Source organism: Callithrix jacchus, chromosome 7, assembly GCF_049354715.1.
Source record: "Callithrix jacchus isolate 240 chromosome 7, calJac240_pri, whole genome shotgun sequence".
NCBI classification, from domain to species: domain Eukaryota; kingdom Metazoa; phylum Chordata; class Mammalia; order Primates; family Cebidae; genus Callithrix; species Callithrix jacchus.
In genome coordinates, this window is record NC_133508.1 from 44,163,784 (window position 1) to 44,188,310 (window position 24,527).

At 56.3% G+C, this 24,527-nt stretch overlaps 1 protein-coding gene across 7 annotated transcripts in view; it reads right to left on the reverse strand.

The window, feature by feature from the left end:
* ACOT7 (acyl-CoA thioesterase 7) overlaps window positions 1–24,527 on the reverse strand; it is a 123,518-nt gene that overhangs the window by 1,286 nt on the left and 97,705 nt on the right. For 5 of the 7 annotated variants that reach the window (XM_035307559.3, XM_035307556.3, XM_035307558.3 and 2 more), the window contains exon 8: window positions 14,167–14,351. In XM_035307559.3, coding sequence (XP_035163450.1) covers window positions 14,167–14,351 — 185 coding nt within the window. Of the gene's footprint in view, window positions 1–938; window positions 1,095–14,166; window positions 14,352–24,527 lie in introns of all 7 variants that reach the window. The other 2 variants (XR_013519756.1, XR_004745695.3) reach the window with 1 other exon arrangement.

Below are 24,527 nucleotides of genomic sequence, written 5' to 3' on the forward strand. Positions count from 1 at the left end.
TATCCCATCTCCACATTCTGTCTGGCCCCTCCCTGACCGGGAATTCAGGTTTAATGAGCTGTGCTAATTCCTCTGGGACATTTCATTGCAACATTTTGAGGGTGTCTGAAAGCCAAAGAAATGGGGCAGCTGCCCTTCATTTCATCCACAATGACACCCAACTGTACAGCTATTTTGGGGCCTAAGTGTTTTATAGACAAATGGCATATTGGCAAGAGAGAGCAGTCGGCCAGAGAATGTAGTTACACCAAATGCCTCCTCCCCTCTGCTCTCTCCAAAATTGGTCTCTAAATGTCACCAGGTGTAAACTGTCAAAACCTCACCGGCCTGGAGCCAATGGAATCTTTGGGTATTTAAAGAAATAGGTGGCCCTCCTTGCAGCAGTCCTGGTTCTCCTTTGAAGAGTCTTCAGTGTGCACAGGAAAACGGGCGGCTTTTCCAAGATACCTTATTGAAGAAGTCCCTCCCGCTGCTATGGTTTGATCTCTGGCTGACTTTTAAAAATAAAATCCGAGGCTACGCAATTTGACCTGAAACAGCCCAGGGAAAATGACATGTTCTTTCTCAGTTTTAGCTGCAGTTCTAAGTGGGCAAGACCCCTAAGCTTCCTGGGGGCTGGAGGGCACAGAGTCCAGCCCCTGCAGGTGATAGACAAGGTCCCCTGAAGACACGGCTACATCCTGCTGGGCACAGCTGAAGACCTCTGTGCACACTGAGGCAGAAGGTGCTAGGTGAGGGCTTCTTGAACTTTTAAGTGCATCTGAATCTGCCGGTCTAGTAAATGCAGATTCTGATCCAGAGGGTCTAAGAGCTGAGACTCACTTCTAATAGAATCCCAGGTGACATGATGCTGTGGCCTGAGGACCACACCTGTGCAGTAGGACCCTGCCCCAAATGGGGGACATCTGAAGTGGCCAAGAATGCAAGGTCAAACCCACCAGGCTGGGATGTAGGGGCCTTGTCCTCTTCTTCCCCTATGGAACTGCTTGGTGATGCGGAGGAAACCTGCAGCTCCTGTCCACCTGTAGCGGCCAAGGCCAAGGCCCCGCAGAGAGTGGCACCTACAGCCTGGCTTCCTGCCTACTTCGAAGACCCTGTAGCAGGCAGAACAAGTGCTCTGGGGTGGGGGTGGGGTCCCAGAGCTGGGAAACAAGGTAACGGGGCCCAGTGGGATTGCCACTGGGCTCTGCTGGCTTTGGAGTGGCTATGGCAACCTTGGGTGACATCAGGGTTGGGAGCAGGAGAGCCGGGGACGGGCAGGCTGGACTGTACCCAGGCGCCTCTTAGTCTGAAAGCCTGGCCCCTCTGCTAGGGTCCTCCCTCTAGCTGGTGGATAATCTGCCCTCCACAGAGAGGAAAGACGACAAGGGCTTGGACTGAAAAATAATCCTTGAAAGCGGAAGAGAATGAACCTGGCCCAGGAAAGGCAGCTATAGTGAGAAGAGACATAGCTGGAGCCCAGGCCCAGCTCGCAGGAGCCAGGTAGGTCCAGCCGGATGAGAGACTTCCTGGGAATGTGCAGACATGGGAGACTGGCATGAAACTCGGTCCCCAAGTGCCTGAGTCCTCAGGCAAGTGCTCTCAGGGACCAGAGGACCAGGAGGCTGGGGGACCAGTGGCGGCTACAGGGTGGTTATTCTTTTTGGAGTGATAGAATGTTCTGAAATAGACTGTGATGGGGGATGTCCACCTCTCTGAATAAACTAAAACCTGCTAAGTGGTATTCTGTAAGTGGGTGAGCAGAACACCCTGTAATTCCGTCTTTTTTTTGAGACGGAGTTTCGCTGTTGTTACCCAGACTGGAGTGCAATGGCGCGATCTCGGCTCACGCAACCTCCGCCTTCTGGGTTCAAGCAATTCTCCTGCCTCAGCCTCCCGAGTAGCTGGGACTACAGACACACACCACCATGCCCAGCTAATTTTTGTATTTTTAGTAGAGACGGGGTTTCACCTTGTTGACCAGGATGGTCTCGATCTCTTGACCTCGTGATCCACCCGCCTCGGCCTCCCAAAGTGCTGGGATTATAGACGTGAGCCACCGCGCCCAGCCAATTCCGTCTTAATAAAGCTGCTAAACAGTGAAAGCTCCACAGGTGAGAGCTCTCGGTGCTGGGGGAGTGGTCAGGGCTGCCAACACATGAGATTGGCCTGAACCAGGAATTCTTTCTTCTCTTTACTTTTGCATATATTTGACCTTTTCTATAATTAAAAAGCTACAAAAGAAAAAAAACTAACTAGTCTTAGATAGAGGAAGACCAGCCCCTCCTTTCTTCCTCAGGCACAAATGATCTCCAGGCCCCAAAGAGATGGAGCCCTGGCTTTACAAGCGGTGGGCTGCGGGCAGAGCTTCAGGAGACGTCCAGGGCCACCCACAGGCTCAATTTTCACCACTCCCTGCCAAGAGGTGCTGAGCGCTAACTCAGGACAATGCTCGAAACATTCCTGTCGCATTCATAGGTGTGTGCCAGGCCCCAGGCATCCGATGCGGCCAGGATGGCAGGGAGATCTGTGCTCAAGAGCCAAGAACCTCCAGGGCTTCAGACAGCCCAGCCCTCACCTCTGCCAGCCACACCCAGCAGTGGAGCCTTCAAGCCCCCTAACAATCTGGCCTTCTGGGAGTGGAATACGAGTCACTTCCCACCATTCTCAGCATCTTTACCAGAGCTCACATGCCTCTAGCCCCTGAGGATGTGGGACGACCACCCAACTCTGGGCCTGCAGAAGGCATTGCAGACAAGAGCCCTCCCGCCTCTTTGCCCCTGTATGGGCTGTGCACATGGGGCCGGGACTAAGCGATAAGGGGATATTCTCTGCTTGCAACCCGTGCTCGGGGCGCGGCTGGCTGTGCACATCAGTCTTCCCGACAACCCCACCCAGCAGCACAGAGCTGATTATTGTTCCACTTTTACTAATGAGGAAGTGAAGCAGAGAAAGGCTGAGTAACTTGCCCAAAGTGACAAAGCAGGTAAGGGCATAGCCTCCATTTAAACCTGGGCTCGGAGGCTGCTCTCCAGGACATCCTATGCTGAGGGGCTTTAGGGGTGGGACTCATCAGTGGGGAGTGAGGAAGGCGATGGACTCGTAGAGTCTCCATGGTGAACGAGGGTGGGAGGCCTTCCTGTCTCCCCTCACCCGACCCTGGCCCTCAGCACAGCCCAGGAGCACTTGCTGAGCTTAGCCTCCCCCAGGCGGGGCCCTGCCCTGCCCTCAGCCATATCATCCCAAAACACTGCAGCTGCTGCCACCCCAGCGGCCACCAGGCCACAGAGCGTTCCCAAAGCGACACGTCCAAGGCTGTGGCTGCTTCTCTCCTGAGATCAGTTCATGAGCAGCCTGAGGCAGGCATGAGCCCAGGTGCAGGCCATTCTTAGGGTCGGCTCCAGGCAGAGGGAGAAGCCGGTGCCCAGCAGTGGGCCCCGGGGCTGCTCTGATGTGGCCCTGCTGTTTAATATTTGCAGCACTTATCAGCCAGCCTCTGCCCTCAGACAAAGCGAACACTGTCTGATGATGGATGGATGTGCAGAAGGGGCTGCATGGGTCCTATCGCTCTTCCCCTGTCTCCAGGGATGGTGCTATGTGGTGGATGCTCTGGGCTCTGAGTCCAGACTAGTTCAGAAGCCTCAGCGTTACTGCATGGAGCACCCACCCATGAGCACTGCCCTCCCAAGGTGAGAATGGCCTTCCTCCCTGAGTGTCCAGGGTCATCCTTCCAGGGTGGAAGATATGAAGACGGCAGTCAAAGGCAGGGACGTCCCAGGTGCCTGAAGACCCAGGCTCATCACCCAGGGGGAGGTGGAGCAGAGTAGAGGGAGGCAGGGCGGTACCTGCCCCACGGTAAGAGGTTACCAGCCCACTGCTGGTGGGCAGCCAGCCTCCCCAGGCTGTGGCTCTGCTAAATATCTCCCTTACCTAAGCAACAAAGGGGCCACCTCCTCTCGCTGGGTGAGAAGCTGAGGGAGCAAGACAGATGGCCCCAGCACACGGCCCGGCTGCTGCCTCCTGAGAGCCATCTCCCTCCACCCAGCAAAGTAAATAAATGCATACGTTGTTAGCTGTTGTTGTTTTTAATGAAGAGCTGGGGGGTGGTGCTGGAGGAGGAAAGAGCGCTCCACGGGAAGACAGATGTCCCTCTCCAGTCCCTGAGGCTGCTGGTGGGGGAAGGATTTAAGCCTCTGGGGCACTGGCCAGTGGTGCCAGCTGCCATACACCCACTTGTGGCCTTAGGCAGGCTCTCCAAGAATATGCCAGAGAGAAAAAATGGAGTGGCAAAGGCAACTCAGAGCATGTGACACCCGTGTATCCCGGGTACCTGCCTGGTGGGAGGGATGGGGCAGCAAGGCCAGTGGCAGGACTCTGAGTCCCACGGGCCCAGCTGCGTGACCCAGGACCAGGTTTGTTCACCTGGAAACAGGAACTGAACAAAGTGGCATGGCAAAGTGCTTCCCATGGTGCCAGCGTGTGTGAGCTCCTACACTATGTGCAGGTGTCTGCGGCCCCTGGTGCAGGCACGTGGGTCTGTGTGGTGGTCCTGATGTCCTCACAAACACCTCAGAGGCCAAGTGCAGCCTGGGGGCTGATGGCTGCCCCAAGAACATGTCCTGCTGCCGTGTGGCTGCCTCAAAGGACAGCCAGATGGCCCAGGGTCACCTTAAGGAGGCGGGGCCTTCAGGGCATCATGCCCACCCACGGGGATGGAGAGGTAGAAGGGTCCCAGGGCAGCAGGTTGACAGGATGCTTCCTCCCTGGTGGCACCCTGCACCAAGCCCCTGGCTCTCCCACAGCCTGGTGGCAGCCTCGGCCTGGGGTCTGCGTCCTCTTCCTCCCTCCACTCAGTGCTTCCTGCCAGCTGCTGTCTTCTGGGCTCTCTTCCACTGGAGGGGAAGCCTGTGGCTTTTAGAGCTGAATGCTGCAAACCAAATGTTTTCCACTTTGCATTTTCTGTGCTTGGAGAACACACATTTGGAATGTGCTATGGAGGACGAATGACTAAGTTCCACCCTCGGTAAAATCAATAGGTTGTGTCCTTTTTGTAACTAATGAATTGTGCAAAGAGGGTTTCCAGTGGGGATATAACAACTTCCTGTAAGCCTGAGGGACACAGACCTTCTTAATTAGGAAGCCACATAGCATGCCCTCTTCCTGTTAACAGGAGACAAGAGGGGTCTTGGGATCATCACAAAAGCAATGAAAACATCTCATTACTGAGGACACTCAGCACGGCCGGGTGAGGGGCCCTGTGCACGGAGAAGCCAGCACTGGTGAGCTTAGCACCGGGACCACCAGCCTCACAAGCACCTGTGGCCCCCAGGGTCTTGCTCCACCCGAGGACCTCAACTTAGCAGAGCCTTTCCGCCATCCGTGCAGCTTCTCCCAGCAGCGTGCAGCTTCTCCCAGCAGTGGCAGGCCTGGGTTAATTACCTCCTTCGCCACACCCACCCCGGGCTGCACCAGCCTCCAGCAGAAAGCGGCCGGAAGTCCCAAATAATGACGTCAGTGTGGAGAGTCATAAACACCTTCACCAAGGGCTCCCCTCACCCGGCAGCACCTGCTCAGACCCAGAAAGAACTGCTCCCAAGTGGGGCTAAAAAATTCCCCCGAGTAAAGGCCAATGAGAGGCTGCTGGCAGAGGAAGGGAGATTGTCCCCACAAAGTGGAGAAGAGGTGTCAGGACTCAGCCCTGGGCAGTGGCCTCTCAGGAGCCCTTCCTGCCATCATGGAGTGTTCTGGCCCCCGGCACGCTCAGCTCATGGCTCCTGTGCCAGGAGTGGACATGGCAGTCCCCACCCTACAATGCCAAAAACAATCACAGCTGCCACCTGCTGAGTGCCCACTGTGGGAGAGGCCTGTGTCAAAAGCCGGGTGCTCACGGCAGACCTCTGCTCTGCCTGTGCCCACTCTGTGCTGTGCCCTGTGGAGCCCTTCCTGTCCTGCTGGAGGTCAGCACTGTGCCTGCACACAGCAGGGGCACAGGAGGCATTTGCTGGATGGATGAATGAATGAACGATCAAACAAATGAAAATCAAAAAGCCTTAATTCTAAACTGGGATGGTCTTTATGTTAAAGATTCAAAACCAGTAATTCTGCTCAAGGAACACTGGCATCATCTGTCCCCAATCAATTCCAGGGCACTCAGACCATGGAGTGCTCAACAGGAGACCGCAAAGGTGACAAAGGTGAGATGGGAGTATCCAGCACACCTAGGCCTGGCCACCCTCCTGGAGATGGGCCAGCTTTGCGGCCATGCTGGGGACTTGCTTCTGATCCTGCACACCTGGGTGGGGAGGCCTCTGCATCCTTTCTACCACCATGCGGGACCCAGGGCCTGTTTCTTCCTGCCCCTTTGCTCGAAGGGCTCAGACGTGTATCTGGCCACAAAGGGCCTTGGCCGGGGCACTCCACACCCCTCACCAAGGTGGCCTCCAGCCCCCGCAAGATACTCCAGGCATGAGCTCACTCTGCTGAAAACTCCAAGTCCCATGGCCTGGCCCTCATCTGGGCCCAACAACCTTTACAGGCCTCCCTGCCAGGCCTCTCACTCACCTTCCGCAGCTCCCTTGGTCTAGCTAGGACACTCCCTCGGTTCACTGCACCCTCTGAAAATCCTACCCATGGCCTCTTCTGGTGCAGCCACCCTCCTGGCAGTGCCTGCTCTGCCCGTGTCACAAATCTGACAGCAGGGGGAAGAGAGGCCCCATGTCTCCACCCCACACTCTGTTGTAAGTCCCCCAGGCCTGGCTCTGAGCAGAGCCTTCTGTAAACTCCCAGGGTGTGGGGGGCGGTGGAGGAGAACATGAGCAGTTCACCATGCCCAGGTGGGTTTTTGCCCCCGGCAGCCAGTTAGGCCGAGGCGGCATCAGAAGAGCTGCCTACCAGCGCTGCTCAGAAGGGCCAGCATGTGGCTATCTGGACACAGTGGATCTTCCAGAGATATGTGCAGAACAGAAACCCAAGATGGCTGGAGAAAGAGTCTGGGCTCAGGCAGACGGAAGGCGACAGACAGGCTGGTGGGAGGGCTGCATGCTCTCATCTGCGCCAGCCTCCTTCTGGGTACCCATGCCTCAGGTTCTAGCCATGTGGGACTCACTGGCCACCAGATGTTCCCAAGCACTAACCAATGAGGTGACAGGAGCAGCTTCAGAATGCAGGTATTTTCCCATCACAAGACTGACTCTGGCTAAAGGCAGGCAAAAGGAGCAGGTACAGGGAGCCTGACACTGGATTCTGAGCCTCCTGAATATTCTAGTCCATGACTCACGCCTGTGGGCTGGCAGCAAGGTGGGGGCAGGAGGGGGGCAGGGCCTCCCTCACTAATGGCCAAACTTGGCTGGTGGCTCACCAAGCCCTTCCAGGAACACACCGTCAAACTCCTGCACTCCAGTAACAGCTGAATTTCCTAAATTAGCCAACAATTAAAAATTATTCCAAAAGTTCAATCTTGGCCAAACAAACAAAGGAAGCAAATGATGACACTGGTGTAGCAGTGTCATCCCAGGCAAGTGCGCAGAGGCTGCACGCGGCCACCACACGGTGCTTACGCCCACTCTTTTGCTCGTGAAATTCTCTGGGAGTAGTTGTGGCCCTTTCCTGCCTGCAGGAGCCTGCAGCAATGGGGTGTCCAGGATGCCAAGGCAGCAGAGACCCCAGACCATGTCCCCTGACAAAGGCCCCACATGGGGACCTCTCTCTCTGTTCTACATCCTGGGCCGGACCTCTCTTCTTGTCCTGGCCTGGCCTCGACACAGTCAGAAACGGCCACCTCTGCACCCCGTGCCTGGGGGTCAGGCAGGTCCTGGCGGTGGGGAGTGGCGGCCACCACCATGAAAGCCTTGCCTCCTGCTTCCTCTTAAGTGCAAAGGGGTGAGAGACCTTCCAGTTACAGCATCACTGAGACGGCACTGAGAGGGGCCTTGGGGCAATGTCCTGGCGATGGCTCAAGCCAGCCACAGCCAAGAGGCGTCTCCAGCCTGCCCTGCCTGTGGCCCCCATATCGGTGCATCACAAAGCGGTGGCCCTCAGCACTGCATGGCAGACAACTTCCAGAAGGCTGCAGAGGGCCTTTCAGCTGACCTCAACCCTGGGGCCCATCCTGCCCCACCAGATGGTCAGCAAGTCAAATAGTGTCCTCCTTCCAGATGCTCTGGCCCATGCCATGCTGTCCTTCTGGCCGGTGTGGGGCTTATCTGGCCCCTGCACTCATGCAGGTGAATCAGCTGAGGTTGGGAGAAGGAGGTCATGGGGCAGCAGCAGAAGCCAGGCGGGTGCCATGTTCCAGAGTCTTCTAAAAGTGTGTGGGTCTGTGCTGAGGCCATGCCTCCCATAAGGCCCCAGGAGGGATAACAGAATCAAACTGTTTTACTTTCAAACTGAAACAGAATCAAACTGGAGCGGAAAACTTTCACACTAAAATGTGCCTCAACCCCCACACTTCATGGTGGCCTGCAAGGTTCAGTCACCTGCCCAGCATTGGTCCGGAGACCATCTGGGGCTGAAGCAAAGCCCTGGGCTGAATGTGGTGGGCAGTGTGTGGGACTCCCAGGGTTTAGGTTCTCACACAGAAGGGTTTTCAGGCCGGGCTCCTCCCAGGACCCAGCAGTAGAGCCTGGCTGGGAGAGAGCACAGTGGCATCTGATTACGGCAGCGAGTGGCGCCCTTTCCCAGCCAGTGAGGTCCCAGATGGGCCTGCTGTCCGCGTGACCCCTGGCGAGTCACTCCCTGCCCGGTGCCTGCCTCCTGTCTAGGGATGGACACATCTGTGAGTGGATGCACCAGCTGTCAGAGGGGTCGGCGTTCCCTGAAGGCTCTTGCTCCCATGACCTGCACCCAGGCACCACCCAAAAGGGAGCCTCCCCTTTTGGGTGAGGCTCAAGTCCCTTGACTCCTGCAGGAGACAGGCAGCTCTTCCTAACCAGAAAGTAACCCGCTGAGAATGGCCTCCAGCTTCGTGGGGCTCCCTCAACATGAAGCTGTCTGTGGGCCTCTGGGGCTCTTCCAGGTCGGGGCCCGTCAGAATGGACAAGCATACAAGTGCGCATTTTCCCTGTGTTCTCGGAACTCCCCTGGCTACATGTGAGGCCCTGTAAGAGGCCAGGTAAAGACAGCTGCACCCGCCTTTCTCACTGCCTCCCGCTTCCACCCAGGACACATTTCAGCGGCTAAAGACTGAGGCTCTGAGTTCTGGCCCTGACCACCTTGGGAGACGTGCATCTGTGAACACCAGTGAGACCCTCCGGAAAGGGGGCAGGCTTGCTCCAGTTTGGAAGCCTGCTCTGCAAACACCCTTCATCTTTGCAGTGTGTGCAATCGAAGCCTCAGCTAATCTGGCAAGACATCCCCTCCCCAGTGTGCCCAGAAGCATGAAGTCACCATGCTCCCTCAGACCCCACAGACATGGCACACTTGGAACGGGCTACAGTCTTCTCCCGGGTCAGGGGCCTGGGCGAGCCCCCCGCCCCTCCCTGTCTGCACTTCTTCCTCAGGCCCAGGCTGGGACCTACAAGTTCTCAGCCAACAGCCCCAACTCCCTGGGCCTGCAGGGACTACAGCCCCCATGCCTGCAGGAATCAAAGGCAAGCACAGCCCCACCCGAGGTACCAGGGATGTCCTCCGCTTCGGCAGACACACTGGGCTCTGACCCTCCTGCAGACTGAAAAGCCTTCCCACACCTGTCTGTTGCTACCTGCCTCCTGCCGTCTCTCCCCACAGGCCACTTCTCCAGCCCCTGTCAGCCCAAGGTCAGAGGGCACTGCCACAGGGAGGTCTGGCTCCACGCACTGAGTTGGCCTCTTCTAATATTCCCGGAGATGCAACTCCAAACAGAGGCTGCATCGGTGTCAGCCAGGCCCTGGGGAAGGGAGCTAAAAATAGGAGGCTGAGGAAAGCTGACGTGGGGATGAGGGAGGCGACTGGGAGCAGGAGGAGGGGCTGCCGGGGCACATCTGGAGGGATGTAACGCACAGGCAGGTTCACTGCACGGAGCACACACGTGCTCCCAGCCCAGAACTCGAGCTCATGCGAGCAGTCCCCAAGTGAGGGCTGCAAATCTCTCTCCGGGCAGCCTGCCCTGCCAGAGGCTATTTTTATCTACATCCACTTTGACATCCGTGGGCCCCAGGACACCTCAGTGAAGAATCAAAGACCATCTTTAATGAGAGAAATAACAGGCTGGCTCAACATGACGGGCCACACTCGGGGACAGGTCGCCATTTTCTCCATTCAAGCAGGTGCCCTTTCCTGCCCCTCTGCAGCCCCTCCTTCACGGCCAGCCCTCCTCCTGCATTCTAACCCACCGCAAGGCGTGGAGTTCTTGAAGGGGTAGCTCCAGCACTGCCCCCCAGGTGGCTCTGGGAATGTCACAGGTCGGGCCCCAAAAGCCTCCATGACACAGGCTGCTCTCTGCATGAGGCTCAACCCCCTTGGGTTGGACTCCATAGGGAGTAGGGGATGTGAGGCACAGAAGTCCCCTCCCAGAGAGCACATGGATCGCTGGCCCTCATGGTCACGGCACTGGCCTCCCTGAGCCAGCCGAGTGCTGAGGTAGGTGCGAGTAATTCTGCCCCCACATCCAGTGTGCACGGCCCAGCTGGGGGCAGCTGGGGGAGGAAACACCAACCATGCCTGCAGCCACTGCCAACCTGGAAGGATGCCCCCCTACTTTCAGCTTTCAGGGGCTGCTATTGGACGGAAGACCCCAGGGTACCCCACCAACCTGTACCAAAGTCTTTTCAAAGCACAGGCCCCTGGACCCTCCTCTGTTATACCCATGTGCACGAGTCCCACAGACTCCCACCACCCTCCACCCCCTGCCCTGCCCGTCCTAGCTGGGTGGCCTCGGGCGTGTCACTGTCTCCAAGCTCCCTGTTACAGACAGTGGCTCTGCCTTTGGTCCTCGCTGTTCCCTTCACTTGAACAGTCCCCACAAGACAGCCTCTGCCCTTCCTCCCTGACTGCAGGCTCCGCTGAGACTTTCTTTGGGAAGGAACTTATTTAAAATTGGGCCTATCCCCTGGCACACTCCGATCCCCTCATTTCCTGCTTTCTTCGTGACCCAGGACAGCATGGAATTTCCTCTATCTTCACTGTGTTCTCCTCCCTCTAAGAGGGTGTGAGGCCCTAGGGAGTGCAGGTGAACAGCAGCAGACAATGAAGGCCCCCCATCTCCACCCACCCCATGTGGTGGGTACTGTGCCCACCACCACCATACAGATGAGGAAACTGAGGCACACAGAAAGTGCATGCCTAAGGCCACACAGCTCATAACTTTGGACTTCTGGCTGACCCTGCTCCTGGACATGTGAGCCTGACAGTCCACGCAGCATCTGTAGTGGGGGGTGCTGGGAGGGGGTCTGGGGGTGGTGGAGGTAATGTTTCTCTAGAGCGGTTGTGGGTGCCCTTCTAAGGAGAAAATGCCTGAGAAATGCTGTAGCTCCAGGAGGGTCTGGGGCGGGTGGTCCAGACAGGAGCAGCAGGTGAACAGGCATCAGGCGGGAGTGAGCTTGCTGCACCCACACCCAGGACATGGAGGAGCCGGCATGCATTTGATGGGAGAGGGAGTGGCTCGGATTTTGAGGACCAGCTCCCTGGGCTGCAGGGAAGGGTCAGATTGAGAGCACCAGGAAGGGAGGAGGGAGCAGCTGGGGACTAAGCAGGGGCCCATGGGGACAGGGCAGTAAGAGCTATTCGGGAGAGAGGCATGGAGAGGCACTGGGTAGACGTGGGCATGAGGGAGTGGGGAGTAACCAGCTGGGTCCCCAGACTTTCAGAGCAGCGCAGAGGCGGAGAGGAATTTGTTTTATGGGGGGATAATGAGTTCCATTTGGGACAAAATGTATTTGAGATGCTTTTGGAAACCCTGCTGAGAGGCAGTCAATAAGACACACAGGCGTGGATGCCACAACCCCAGGAGAGAAGGGGCACAAGTTAGGACCTGTCAAAGCCAAGGGTGAGGGGACTGTGTGGTGGCCAGGGAGGCCAGACTGTCCCTACACACACTACAAGTCCCCTGTCCAAGGAGCACAGGCTTCACTGAGGGCCTGGTCAGCTGTGCTACAGTCAGGAGTGGCCAGCAGACAGGGCGTGTCTTCTCATCTGTCCACTCTGCCCGCGGAGGGAAGACGGAGCTGGGAAAGTGCGTCCAGGAGGCAGGAAGAGGTCGCGGGTGGGGAAGGAGAGAGCTGCGAGAGTTTGCCTGTGTGAGGTGGGGGGTTCAGCACGGAGAGTTGCTGGAGGGGCGTCGGGTCCATCGGGGGAGACCAGAGCGGGCCCGGGTGAGAGCGGAGCCCATACTTCATGGCTGAGAAGAGCAGGCAAGTTCAGAGAAGGCGTGTCCAAGGTGGGAGGAGAACCAGAGACAAGGCTGATGAAGGTCAAGGACAGAGGAGGCCATAGCCTCACAGCAGGGTCAGGGACGGAGGATGGACTGCAGACCAGCCCAGGTGACGGGGAGGCAGGACGCCATCCTGCCAAGGCCGATGGGCCGGGGCAAGGTGGGTGGGTTTATAAGTAAAGGGTGGCAACAGATGAGGGAGGAAAGAGCAGGCAGCAGAGCCAGCCCTGATGAGGCGGGGGTGGCAGCCTCGGGGGCTTTGCCACAGAAGAGGCGGTGGGGCTGGAGGCCTCGTAAGCCCCAGGTAGGAGAGGGGCCTGGTCACATGAGCTGCGTGAGGGTGGGTCACGGGCACTGTGTTTGTTAGTGCCGTGCTGGGCCTAGCCACCATTCACTTGCCTTCCTTTCAGCTTTCCAGCCCAGGTTCACCATCAGCTCCCCCACGCAGCCCACCCAGCCTGGGAGACGCCAGGACCCAACTCCAGCAAAGAGCTGTCCTGGAGTTGGAAGGGGAGGGTACTCTCTGGGCCTATCAGCTCACACACCACGCCTGGTACTGCCAACAGGGGCCCTGGTGAGGCATGGGCTCCTCCACTCCAGGAAGGGGCAGGGCTGGGAGAGGGGCTTGTAGGGGGTCTCAGCCTCAACTGGGAACAAGGCAGCTGGGGCCACCAGGTGGCCTTCATCAGCCACGTGGGGAAGAGACGGGCTGCGCTGCAGCCTCTGGGAGGATTGGGTTTTTAATGCAATGCCTGTTTGCTGCAAAGGATTTCAGTGCACGCTCCTCTCTGGCAGGCTGAGCAGCAAATGCTCTCAGATCTGTGTGGGGAGCAGACACTGCGGGGGCAGGGGCCTCCAGAACCTCTGTAATCAGGACTCAGCCTCGCAGGGCTGCGGTGCCTGCCTGCCAGTCACTTCCACTAGAGCACCAGGCTCCCAAGAGGCCTGCGGGCACCATCCCCCCTTACTACCCGGAGGGGCGGCTCTGCTTTCCTCTTGCTCCCCTCAGTGACAGACACAAGAGCTGGTTCAAAGAGGAATCAGGACTAGCCCAAAGGCTGCAGAGCCCATGGGGTTGGCCAGGATGGGGAGCCTCTGTTCTTAGGACAAAGATAAGGAAGCTGCCTCTCTGGGCCATGTGAACCTGCCGATGTCTGTGACCCTACAGAATCCATACCAGACAGAACTACCAGCTCTCAAATGTGGCAAGGCTCAGGAGGCATGGACACCTGGGGGCAGCAGCCCCTGTGAGCGAGCATGTATAGCTCAGCACACACCCACCGCACCCGCGCTGCCTAAGGAGGAGAACGGCCAAGGAGCTGGCACCCCAGCCTGAGAGCCCACCAGCCAGGCTCGGTCTGTATCAGGTAGGACCCTCGGGCCAGGGCTACCTGGAGGGAGCCCACTCCTCCCTCCAGCTTCCCAGCAGGCCCTTCAGCAGGGGATGGGGGACCCGGGGCATGGTCCTCATCCCCCTCCAGTGTTCAAACACAATGCCAGGGAACCCCAAGGCACCACACTCAGAGATGACCTGGACGCCCCAGGCAGCATCCGTGCTAAGGTGCTTATAAAGGGACCTCTCTTGTAAAGGGACCTCTCTGCCCAGCCCCACCCCACATGCCCTGGAAGTAGAGCCCAAAGGCCTCCTCGCCGGTTATGAGATGTTCCTTCCAGAGACCTCAACGGATCAGCCCTGCAGCCCGAGGTCACTGGTCTGGGCAATGGCCAGGCCCGGCCCCACTCTGACCCCCACCGACAGGACTATAGGATTCAGGCAGGCACAGATTCCCCTGGAGGCCCAAGCACAGGGACCCTAGGGCCGCCTGGCAGGGATGTGCACTCACCACAAGCTGGGGCACGGGCAGCGACCTGCCCTCCTGACTCAGCGACACGTAGGTGAAGAAGGCACTGGCGGCCCGGTAGCGCTTCTGCGAGCTGTCCACAACAGGGTCGGCGTCCACCAAGACCTCGATCTCCATGGACTTATTGCTCGTGAAGGTCATTCGTCCTGAGATGGTGATGACGAAGCCTGTGGAGGAGGGAGGGCAGGGATCAGGGTGGCCTCCACCCAACGGCCAGGCAGGGGGCATTGGCGTTTCTGAGGCCAGCACGCAGACACTTGGTTAGGGGAAGCAGCGGCTTGGCTGACTACTAGATGTTCAAATAACAGAATTATTAGAATGTGTTGTTAGTAGCCCATGAACGTTTATCTTTCTCCCTGCACCTGCCCCAAGACGGAGTCTCGCTGTATCATCAAGGCTGGAATGGCACAATCTTGGCTCACTGCAACTTCTGCCTCCTGGGTTCAAGCAGTTCTCCTGCCTGAGCCTCCCGAGTAGCTGGGATTACAGGCACATGCCACCAGGCCCAGCTTTTTTTTTTTTTTTTTTTTTTGTAGTAGAGATGGGGTTTCGGCATGTTGGCCAGGCTGGTCTCGAACTCCTGACCTTATGATCTGCCCACCTCAGCCTTCCAAAGTGTTGAGATTACAGCTGTGAGCCACCGCGCCTCGCTGAATGTTTTTCTAGTGAGCAGATTTATCTGTGTAGAAACTCAGCACTGAAGGATCTTGGTGGCCATGAGTTCCAGTCCTGCCCAGGCAGGGTCTCTTGGGGGTGGGAGTGGCAGCACCCACCAAAAGGCAGAGTCACTGTGCCTCACCAGGGAGGCCACAGCCTGCCTTCTAGGAGCTCTAGGTGTCACCTGGCTCTGTTCTTCCTCAGGTCAAGGTCAAACGTGCAACCTGCCCTGTCCACTCCCTGTCCTTGCTGGTGGCCCCCAGAGCCACAGCTGCCCCCTACACTGCTCCAAGCACCAAGACCGAGCCTTGTATCACCTTCCACAGCCAGCCCCCAGAGGCTCCAGTGACACAGGGCAACTGTCCATGCCCCTTGGTGGGATTGAATCATATGTGACTACATGCTAGGCCTCCCTTCTGGCCCCACTGGTCCTGCCCACGGGACCAGAGCTTCCTCTTCTGGGCTGCTGGACATCACACCCCTTGGCCAGAGTCATTTCCATTTCCCTGTGAATCATGACAAAGTCCAAAGTCACCTGTTCCCATATATTGTCCCCGTGTCTCTCTCCCACCAGCAACCCTAACCAACCTCTCTGTATGCCGCACACCCCCAGGGGCACAACAGTCCATCCTGGCAGAAGCTTCCTGACTCAGAGCTGCTCTTCTGCCCCACCACCCTCCCCAGCATGGGCTCTATCCTCTCGCCTGCCTCGACATAATCTCTTAATCTCAGGGAGCTCAGCTCTTCCCTATAGGCAGGCATGAGAGAACCTGCCTGGGGGATAGCTATGGGCTGATCTGGGGTCCGGAAGACGTGTTGCCATGTCACCATCAATGATGTCATTGGCCACCAGGCTGCAGAAACCCCAGGGGCTTCCGGGGCAAGTGGTGCCCTGTGGTCAGAACACCCTCCCCAGTGGCCCAGCGTGGCCTCATTCCGGGACAGGCTCAAGGAAATCTCTGCCGGAATCTGGCCGCTGGGACTTGCTCCCCAGGAACCAGAGCTGGCTTCGGGTACCTTTTAATGCAGCCTCTGGAACTCCCTAGTGTCCTAACTCTACCAAGACAGGCCTCGCAAGGCAGGTTTAGACACCCAGAGCGAGAAAGCAGCCAGGTGGTGGCTGCTGGGGGGCGGTTAGCAGGCCAGAGGTAATAGTGGTTATTTCAGGTTAGGAAGTATCAGAACGACCCATGTCACATTCACCTTCATACTTACAGGCAGCGCTTCATGCCAGTGCCGGGAGAGAAGGAAGGAGCCGTGTGGTCAGCGCCAGCAGGCGTTACGTGAGCTGCAAGGTACAGAGTCCCATGCAAAGCGCCCCCAGTTACAAGACATACCCTGGGAGGAGGGTAGGCCATGGGCAGGCCCCAGCTAAGGAGCTGGAAGGCTCAGCGGGTCAGCCCTGAGGGTCTCCCAGCATCTGTGCCTCCTTCCCCATTTGCCACATTCCTCACTGACAACTGTGTATAACTCTTGGGGGTCACAGGCCAAAAGCAGGAATGAGCCCTTCCCATGAGCGGAAACCAACAGGAGCTTCCCTGCGACCACAGGGTCACCTATGAGGGGTCAGCCATGAGCATGCTGCCTGGAGGTGGGCAGCTTCCCGGGGTCTTTGAACACTGGCTTTTAGTTTTGAGGAGCAACAGAAAACATGCTTTGTTTGTTTCTGAGGTGGAGTCTTGCTCTGTTGCCCAGGCTGGAGTGCACTGGCGCGATCACAGCTCACTGCAACCTCTGTCTCCCAGGTTCAAGCAACTGTCATGCCGGTCACTTAACTGCCTGGGATTACAGGCGTACACCACTACCCTTGGCTTATTTTTGTGTCTTTTGTAGAGATGAGGTTTTGCCTTGTTGACCAGGCTGGTCTAGAACTCTTTGCCTCAAGTGATCCATCTGCCTTGGCCTCCCAAAGTGCTCGGATTATAATCAGGCGTGAGCCACGTCGCCCGGCCTCAAAAAACGTGCTCTTGTTGCCCTCGAAGGCCCCTCTTGGTCACCACCCAACATGGCCAGATCCTGGCTGCTCGTGGCTTAATTACTATGTTAGAAATCTGAAGAAACTCCTAACGTCAATCAACAATGATTTTAAACAACGAAGTAGGTTGATCATAAAAGCATAGACGTAACAACGAAGAGGAGAGAGGAGCCTCCTGTGGTCATAACACAATTAACACTTGTAAACGTCAGGACAATTTTCAATCACAACCGAAACCTGAGACTTTCACCCTTCAGAGCGCAACATCATCACTCTAAACAAGACAAAGGCTGTGACGTTGGCTGGCAAGAAACAGGAAGACACTTTAAAGCTGGAAACTTAGCTGGACACAGTGGCGATTGCCTGTGGTCGCAGCTACTCGGGAGGCTGAGGTGGGAGCATGGCTTGATCCCAGGAGGTGGAGGCTGCAGTGAGCTGAGATTGCATCACTGCACTCCAGCCTGGGTGACAGAGCAAGACCCTGACTCAGAAAAAAAGAAAAAAATAACTGGAGGCCTCATGTGGTCACAGGCTGGGACTTAATTTAAAACTTAGGGTTGACAGACGAATCATACGTCCCAGTCACCTGGAGAGAGCCCAGAGTTTCCAGGGACCCTGGCTTAGGGTGTCCTGCCTCCCAGACCCTGGGATCAGAAGGCACATCCCACACACGACACCAAGGTCTCATAGGCAGCCTCTGGGAAGGGGCTGTCCCAGGGCACCCCAGGGGGACCAGCTCCCACCCTAAGGGCTCTGTTCCTGCTCCTGCCCTTCCTGAAGAATTCCGGCTACAGACGGAATTCTGGCTCAAGCCTGTGATCCCAGCACTCTGGGAGGCCAAGGCAGGCTTATCACTTGAGGTCAGGATTTGAAACTGGTCTGACCAACACGGTGAAACCCTGTCTCTGCTAAAAATACAAAATTAGCTGGGCGTGGTGGTGCACACCTGTAATCCCAGCTACTTGGGAAGCTGAGGCAGGAGAATCTCCTGAACCTAGCAGGCAGAGGTTGCACTGAGCTGAGATTGTGTCATTGCACTCCAGCCTGGGCGACAAGAGCAAAACTGCATCTTGGAAAAAAAAAAAATTCAGCTATAGGCACTTTGTCAACTCCAGGATGGCTGTTGAGGCACACATCATATCCTTCTCTCTGCCTCCTCCAGGTCACTGGAGGCCCCCCTGCAGCACTGAAGCCTCCCTGGGGACACAGGTCCATCCGGGTGGGGTTGGGGTGATGAGCGACTGGCCTCAGCCTCTACAAGAGCCCCTACTAGCCTGTTCTCTGCTTTCCACACCCCACCAGAGTGGCCTTCTGTGAGCTCCGTGAAGCTCCTGGCCCCTGTGGCTTCTCCCTAGAAAAGCCCTCCTTCCACCCTGACGTGGTTCATCTTCTGTACCTCAGCTCAAGCATCCCTTCTCCAGGGAGCTGCCCAGGACGGCTCAGTCCCCTCCCCTGCACCCCCTCCGGAACAGTCCTCCGCTCCTGCAGAGCCAACAACCTTGTTTGCACTGGCATACTTGTTGGCTTGTCTATTTCATGGGTGTCTGTCTCCCTCCAACCTGGAAGTCCCACAACGGCAGGGCCGGGCCCAGGGCGCCCAAAGCAGGTATCCTGTTGACTAGCTGGACCCCTCTAGGGCCCCATGAGTGCTGGGATGTGGGTCATATGGGGACACCAGGCCACCACAGACTCCAAGCTAAACAGAACCCCATTAGAGCCCCGGGCCCACATCCTCCAGGAGCAGATGCTGAGCAGCTCCAGGTCAGGAGTGCCCAGGAGCGTGGCTGGCAGTCTCTTCTGATCCCAGCTGGCCAGCACTTCCTTCCAGTCTCAATTACTTCAGTGCCTCTCCCACGAGCAACCTGCCCCGGAGCCCTGCATCTGTCCACCTCCCTGCCTCCCCAAAAGAGGGTGGAGCACCTGAGGGCAGTCACGTGCTGGGCACACAGCTGTCACCTGCCCAGAGGGCAGCCCAGACTGGCTCCGCCCTTCCTGGCAATTCCTCCATGGTGCTGCCATGTGCTGTCATTCCTCCTACTGGGTCAGAGCCTGGACCATCCAGGCTGCTGGCCAAATCGTGACCATGCCCACATGTTCCTCCACCAAACGTGGAGGTGGGTGAGGCTGGTCATGCATCAGAGGGCTGAAGACAGTGTGTCCAGGTGGCTCTCAGGAGCACTGGACTTGATACAAAAGCCAGAGGCAGGGCCTGACAAGCACTCCCTGCAGATCTAGGTGTGTCACACAGAGGTAGGGACGTTCCAGGATCTCCCATCGATGAGGGGAGCTCAGGCCTCCTTCCCTTGAGGTCTGGCTTGATTCAGCCCTCCCCCAAGGCACAAGAAGGACAAGAAATGGGGTCCTCCCTTGACTTGCCTGCCAGCAGTGTCCGTGCATATTCTGTGGTGAACCTGGCACTAGGCAAAGTTGGGACATTGTGGGGCCCATCCAAGGAAGGGAAGAGAACCCGAAATCTACTTCCACACACCTGTCTCAGAAACCACCAAAGCAAACACAACCCCACGCAGTGCCAGGCTCTGCCATGATGAGGCAGCCAAGACTCGGAGGGCTCCGTGGGGACAAAAAAAATCCCCTGGTCCTGACAATCAGCCCACGAGCCGGGGCGCTGCCTTGGGATGACCCTACCACGTCATGCATCCAAATGTACCTGCAGTCAGGGTGGCTGGTTTATTTAAAAGATGGGTGGGACCAGCTCGAGGAGAAAAATGGATTAACCAAGCAGAGCATCTCCCTCTGAGCGGGGCATCAGCGCCTGCCTAGCATAGGTATGGTGCTTGCTTAGTTCTGGGGAAGGTGGCCAGCAGGGAAGCGCCTGGTCCTCTCTGAGCCTCTCTAGCAGAAACAGCAGCCAGGGACCTGATGAAGCCAGACGCTCATGACAAAGTGTTTCATCAGGAAAGGCAGGACTCTTCAAGCACCTGGAGTAAATACCTGTCAAGGCCACAGTCTCCAGAGGCTATGCAGTCGCACTGGAGGAATCCTGAGGTCCACAGCCTTGGAGTCAGAGGAGCCTGGGCTTGAATCCAGGCTTGGCCACTGAGCAGGGGCAGGCCAGGAGACTGCACTGTGCTTCAGTTTCCTCATCTGCAAATGCTTTCCATATGCACCCAGCTTCAGAGAAGCAGGGGAGCAGGAGACCCAGCCACGACCCACTCACAGTGGCTCTCCATCAGGGGCTCCACAGGCCTCCCGAGCATTTTGGGGTAACTTCCTCCATATTTTTTTTTGAGATGAAGTTTTGCTCTTTGTTGCCCAGGCTGGAGTGCAGGGGCATGATCGTGGTTCATTGTAACCACCGCCTCCCGTGTTCAAGCGATTCTCCCATCTCAGCCTCCCAAGTAGCTGGGATTATAGGTGCCCAACACCACACCCGGGCAATTTTTGTATTTTTAATAGAGACAGAGTTTAACCATGTTGGTCTCAAACTCTTCCAATCACTTCAGGTGATCCGCCTGCCTCGGCCTTCCAAAGTGCTGGGATTACAGGCGTGAGCCACCACGCCTGGCCACTTCCTCCACATTTTTAAAGGAGACACAGTCAATCCCGGTGGTTCTATCCTTGCTCTGTAGCCACACTGATGTCAACTGCCCACATTCATTATGTCACATGACATAGGACCAGGACAATAATTTGGGGTGGGGCCTGAGTTTGCCCCAGAGGCTCTGTTGGAGAGGCTTGCAGGAGGTAAAAGGAATCATACAAGGTAATAAAAAGTGACTTTTTTTTTTTCTGAGACAGAGTCTCATTCTGTCACCCAGGCTGGAGTCTGCCACCTCTGCCTCTCAGGTTCAAGCGATTCTCCCGCCTCAGCCTCCAAAATAGCTGGGACTACAGATGTGACCCACCACACCTGACTAATTTTTGTATTTTTAGTAGAGACTGGGTTTCACTATGTTTGCCAGGCTGGTCTCAAACTCCTGACCTTGTGATCTGCCTGCCTTGGCCTCCCAAAGTGCTGGAATTATAGGTGAGAAGCGACATTTAAACAAATCACTCCCTTTGGTTTGCTTTTTCTCAGGAGATACTTTACACTAGGCAAGAAGCCACTTCCAGTGCTGTCCAACTGAGTACGATGAGCGTCGGTAAGGGAGTCTCCATGTTTTCAGCTTTTGACGCCTTAAAAAACCCTTCCCATGCTCCCTGAGCTCCAGGAAGTGAGCGGTTGTAGCAGCTCCGACACTGAGGTCTGGCTGTGTGTTCTGTGCTGACCCTGCAGGCACCCCCGCAACATGAGCGTGGTCTAAGAGGTGGGGCTTGGCTGTGCTCACAGGACCCCAATCCATAAGGTCCCTCCAGCCCCTAGTTCCAGTGCAAACACTCTGAGATGCTGGGGGGAGCAAGAAGCCTCACTGCCTCTACTCCCTTCTCCCAGACCTCCCAGGGGCCCAGTGTCTGTGGCTGAAGGGGCCTGGGACAGGGCGACGGGGCATTTTCTCTCCTGCTGCCTTGAAACCACCCAGGGCTGAAGAGGCCCTTCTCCCTCTCCAGGGTCCCTGCCTGTCCACACGGCTTGTCAGAGGGGGAAGCAGAGCGCACAGGTGGCTGAGACCTGCCTGGCTGCCTCTGTGTCAGGTGGGACTAACTAGCCACTAAGGTAGGCAGAACAATGACCCTCAGAGATGTCCCCATCCTAATTTGAACCTGTGAACATGTGACCTTATATAGCAAAAAGGACTTTGCAGATTTGATTAGGTCAAGGACTTCAAGACAGCAGCACAGGCAGGCTGGAGATGGTAGTGTCTGTCTTAGCCTCTGAATTCAGCAGCAAGAAGGGCCCCCGGGCTGAGGCTGATGGGAGGGACACCAGCCGGCAGTGTCTTCCTTGGGGCTGAGCCTGCTAACTGTGGGAGCCCTTAATGATGCATTTCAAGCAGACTGAGAGCCAGGAGTTCCTGCACATGCACCCAGGGAGCAGCCGCAGTCACCCTGCAGTTCAGGGCAGGCTTCAAAGATGGCTGGAGCCGCACGTGATCAATGAGGGTCGAGCTTCGTCACTCACACTCCAGGCTGGTCTCCAACTCTGGACGATGGAGGTCAGGTGGTGTTCAGGCCAGGCCTTTGGGGACACCAAAGCATGGGCGCAGAGCTCTGGTCCCAGAGACCAACTGCTGGGTCTGCTCTCCCAGCCACACCTGGAACCAGCTCCGTGGTCATGAACAGCTTCCTTTACCCCTCGGAACTGCAGCTTCCAAATGGGAAAAACAGAGACAGCGATTGTCCCTGTCTCACTGGGCTGTGTGAGAAGTAAACGGTATGGAGCACTTAGCACAACGCCTGGCATCAAGTGTATTAGGTAGAGTTAAATATATCGGTGCCTGTAGTGGGCTGAATTGTGAATTACAGCCGCTTTCTGTTTTTAAGTAATTGTTGAGCCTGCCTGAAGTGGCGCGGCCCGTGAGCGCTGGCAGGTGCCCCAGCCTGACTCCCCCGACAGACGGGCGTCTCTCCAGGGGCGGCAGCAGCCAGATTTCAGCAGTATGCCAGGGATTTGAAAAAGAAAACAAAATAATAAAAAAAAATAGTTGTTAGCAAGACTGAGAGGTTGCCAAGTGTTTCAAAGTTTAGGAACAGCTCAGCGTTTACACTCCAAAAAGAGCTGTGGCTGTTAACGTTCGTAAGAAAAGCCTGGAAACAGTGAACTGACTTCGTATTTCTTACGTCACACACCCCAAGGCCTTTTCTAGAAGATTCCTCATTTTTCACCCTAATAGTGGAGACTGTTTCTCCCCAAGAAAACATCAACTTCAGATTTTCTACAAAGTACTTCCAAAACTATTACACTGAAGGTAATGATGTAACTTTTCCACATCCGTTGGCTCTGGGCATTTTAATGTCTCAACTGAAGAAAAAAAATCCACAGAGCAAGTGACCCTGAAGCTCCCATCGGGGGCTCCTCTGCTTGCCTGGGGGGCAGGGGGCTCTCCCGTTCTGTAGATGCCAGTAGGCTCCATATGCCTTCCCCTGTGCCAGTCCCCTGGGTACGGGCTCTGGCCTGTGGTGGCCCTCGGCTCCCTGGCACCGACTCCATTGCTGGCCTGGGGAACTCCAGTGCCTTTGCTGGATGAGTAGTTGCATGAGGCAGGAGGCCTCAGCGCTACTTCCCATTTTCCCAAGAGATCCATGGATGAAGTGCTCCTTCCTTCACTCTACCTGCCTGGTGAGAGTTTTACTTGGCACACACCTGCTAAGGATCCTGTAAGTGCTTGGCTGTGCCAGTTGGCACACAGGTGGAAGGGGACAGCTATGACAAGTGGCAGCCTGTCCTGGCTGACCTAAAGTGCCAGATGGAGTGGATCAAGCTGAATGTGGCATGTGGCGTGTCGCAGGCAGCCATGGAGGCTATGAGCAGAAGAACATCAGGTCCCCGGCACCAAAAGGCTGTGACAGTGAAGGTGGTGCTGGGTTGGGCTGGTGAGGGGCGGGGCTAACAGAGGCGGACCGCTGTGGTCTAGGCAAGCGCAGGGTATCCTGGAAGTCTGGTTCGTGACGTAAATGCCAAATTTGCAACCAACAGAGCTGGGCCCATGGTGGGGTGGCAGTGGCCTCTGTGGCAGCTGGTGAGGCCTCTCCCAGCCCTGGAAAGTGCCCCAAGTTTGTAAGTTCCTCCTAGGCACATGCCCTTTGTGGCTGAAACTGTTATCTCCTGACCCCCTGAGCCACTGTCTGGATGACACTGTTGCCCATGTAACTTCCTGAGAGACGCCCTACCCAAGTGGGAAGGCAGGCCACAGCTACGGGACCTGGCACTTAGCTGGCGTCACACGAAAGATCACTCTCCCAAGGAGGCAGTTTTACAAGAGGCTGAAGGAGAGAAAGCAAAGCATTTCCTACCTGAAAAAGCCACCCCTCAGGTCTGGCTTCTCCATTCCACATTCCCACTGTTTTTTTTTTTGTTGTTGTTGCTAGTTCTTTTTTTTTTGAGACAGAGTCTTACTCTGTCGTTCAGGCTAGAGTACAGTGGTACGATCTTGGCTCACTGCGACATCTGCCTCCGAGGTTCAAGCGATTCTCCTATCTCAGCCTCCCAAGTAGCTGGGATTACAGATGTGTGCCACCATGCCTGGCTAATTTTTGTATTTTTAGTAGAGACGGTATCTCACCATGTTAGCCAGGTTGGTCTCAAACTCCTGACCTCAAGTGATCTGACTGCCTCAGCCGCCCAAAGTGTTAGAATTATAGGCGTGAGCAACCACGCCCAGCCTATTTTTGTTTTTTAAATTGAGACAAGGTCTCACTCTGTCACCCACACTGAGTGCAGTGGCACAATCACAGCTCACTGCAGCCTTCACCTCCTAGGCCAATGTGATCCTCCCTCCTCAGTCTCCCGAGTAGCCCAGATAATTTTTAAATCTTTTGTAGAGATGGGGTCTGACCATGTTGCCCAGTCTGGTCTCAAACTCGAGGGCTCAAGTGATCCTCCCACCTCAGCCTCCCAAAGTGTTGGAATTACAAGCATGAGCACCTGTGACCTGCCTGGTTTTTTTTGTTTTGTTTTTAAAGAGGCAGGGATCTCACTGCATTGCCTAGGCTAGTCTTGAACTCCCGGACTTAAGCAATCCTCCTATCTCAGCCTCCCAAGTAGCTGGGATTACAGATGTGTGCCACCATGCCTGGCTAATTTTTGTATTTTTAGTAGAGACGGTATCTCACCATGTTAGCCAGGTTGGTCTCAAACTCCTGACCTCAAGCA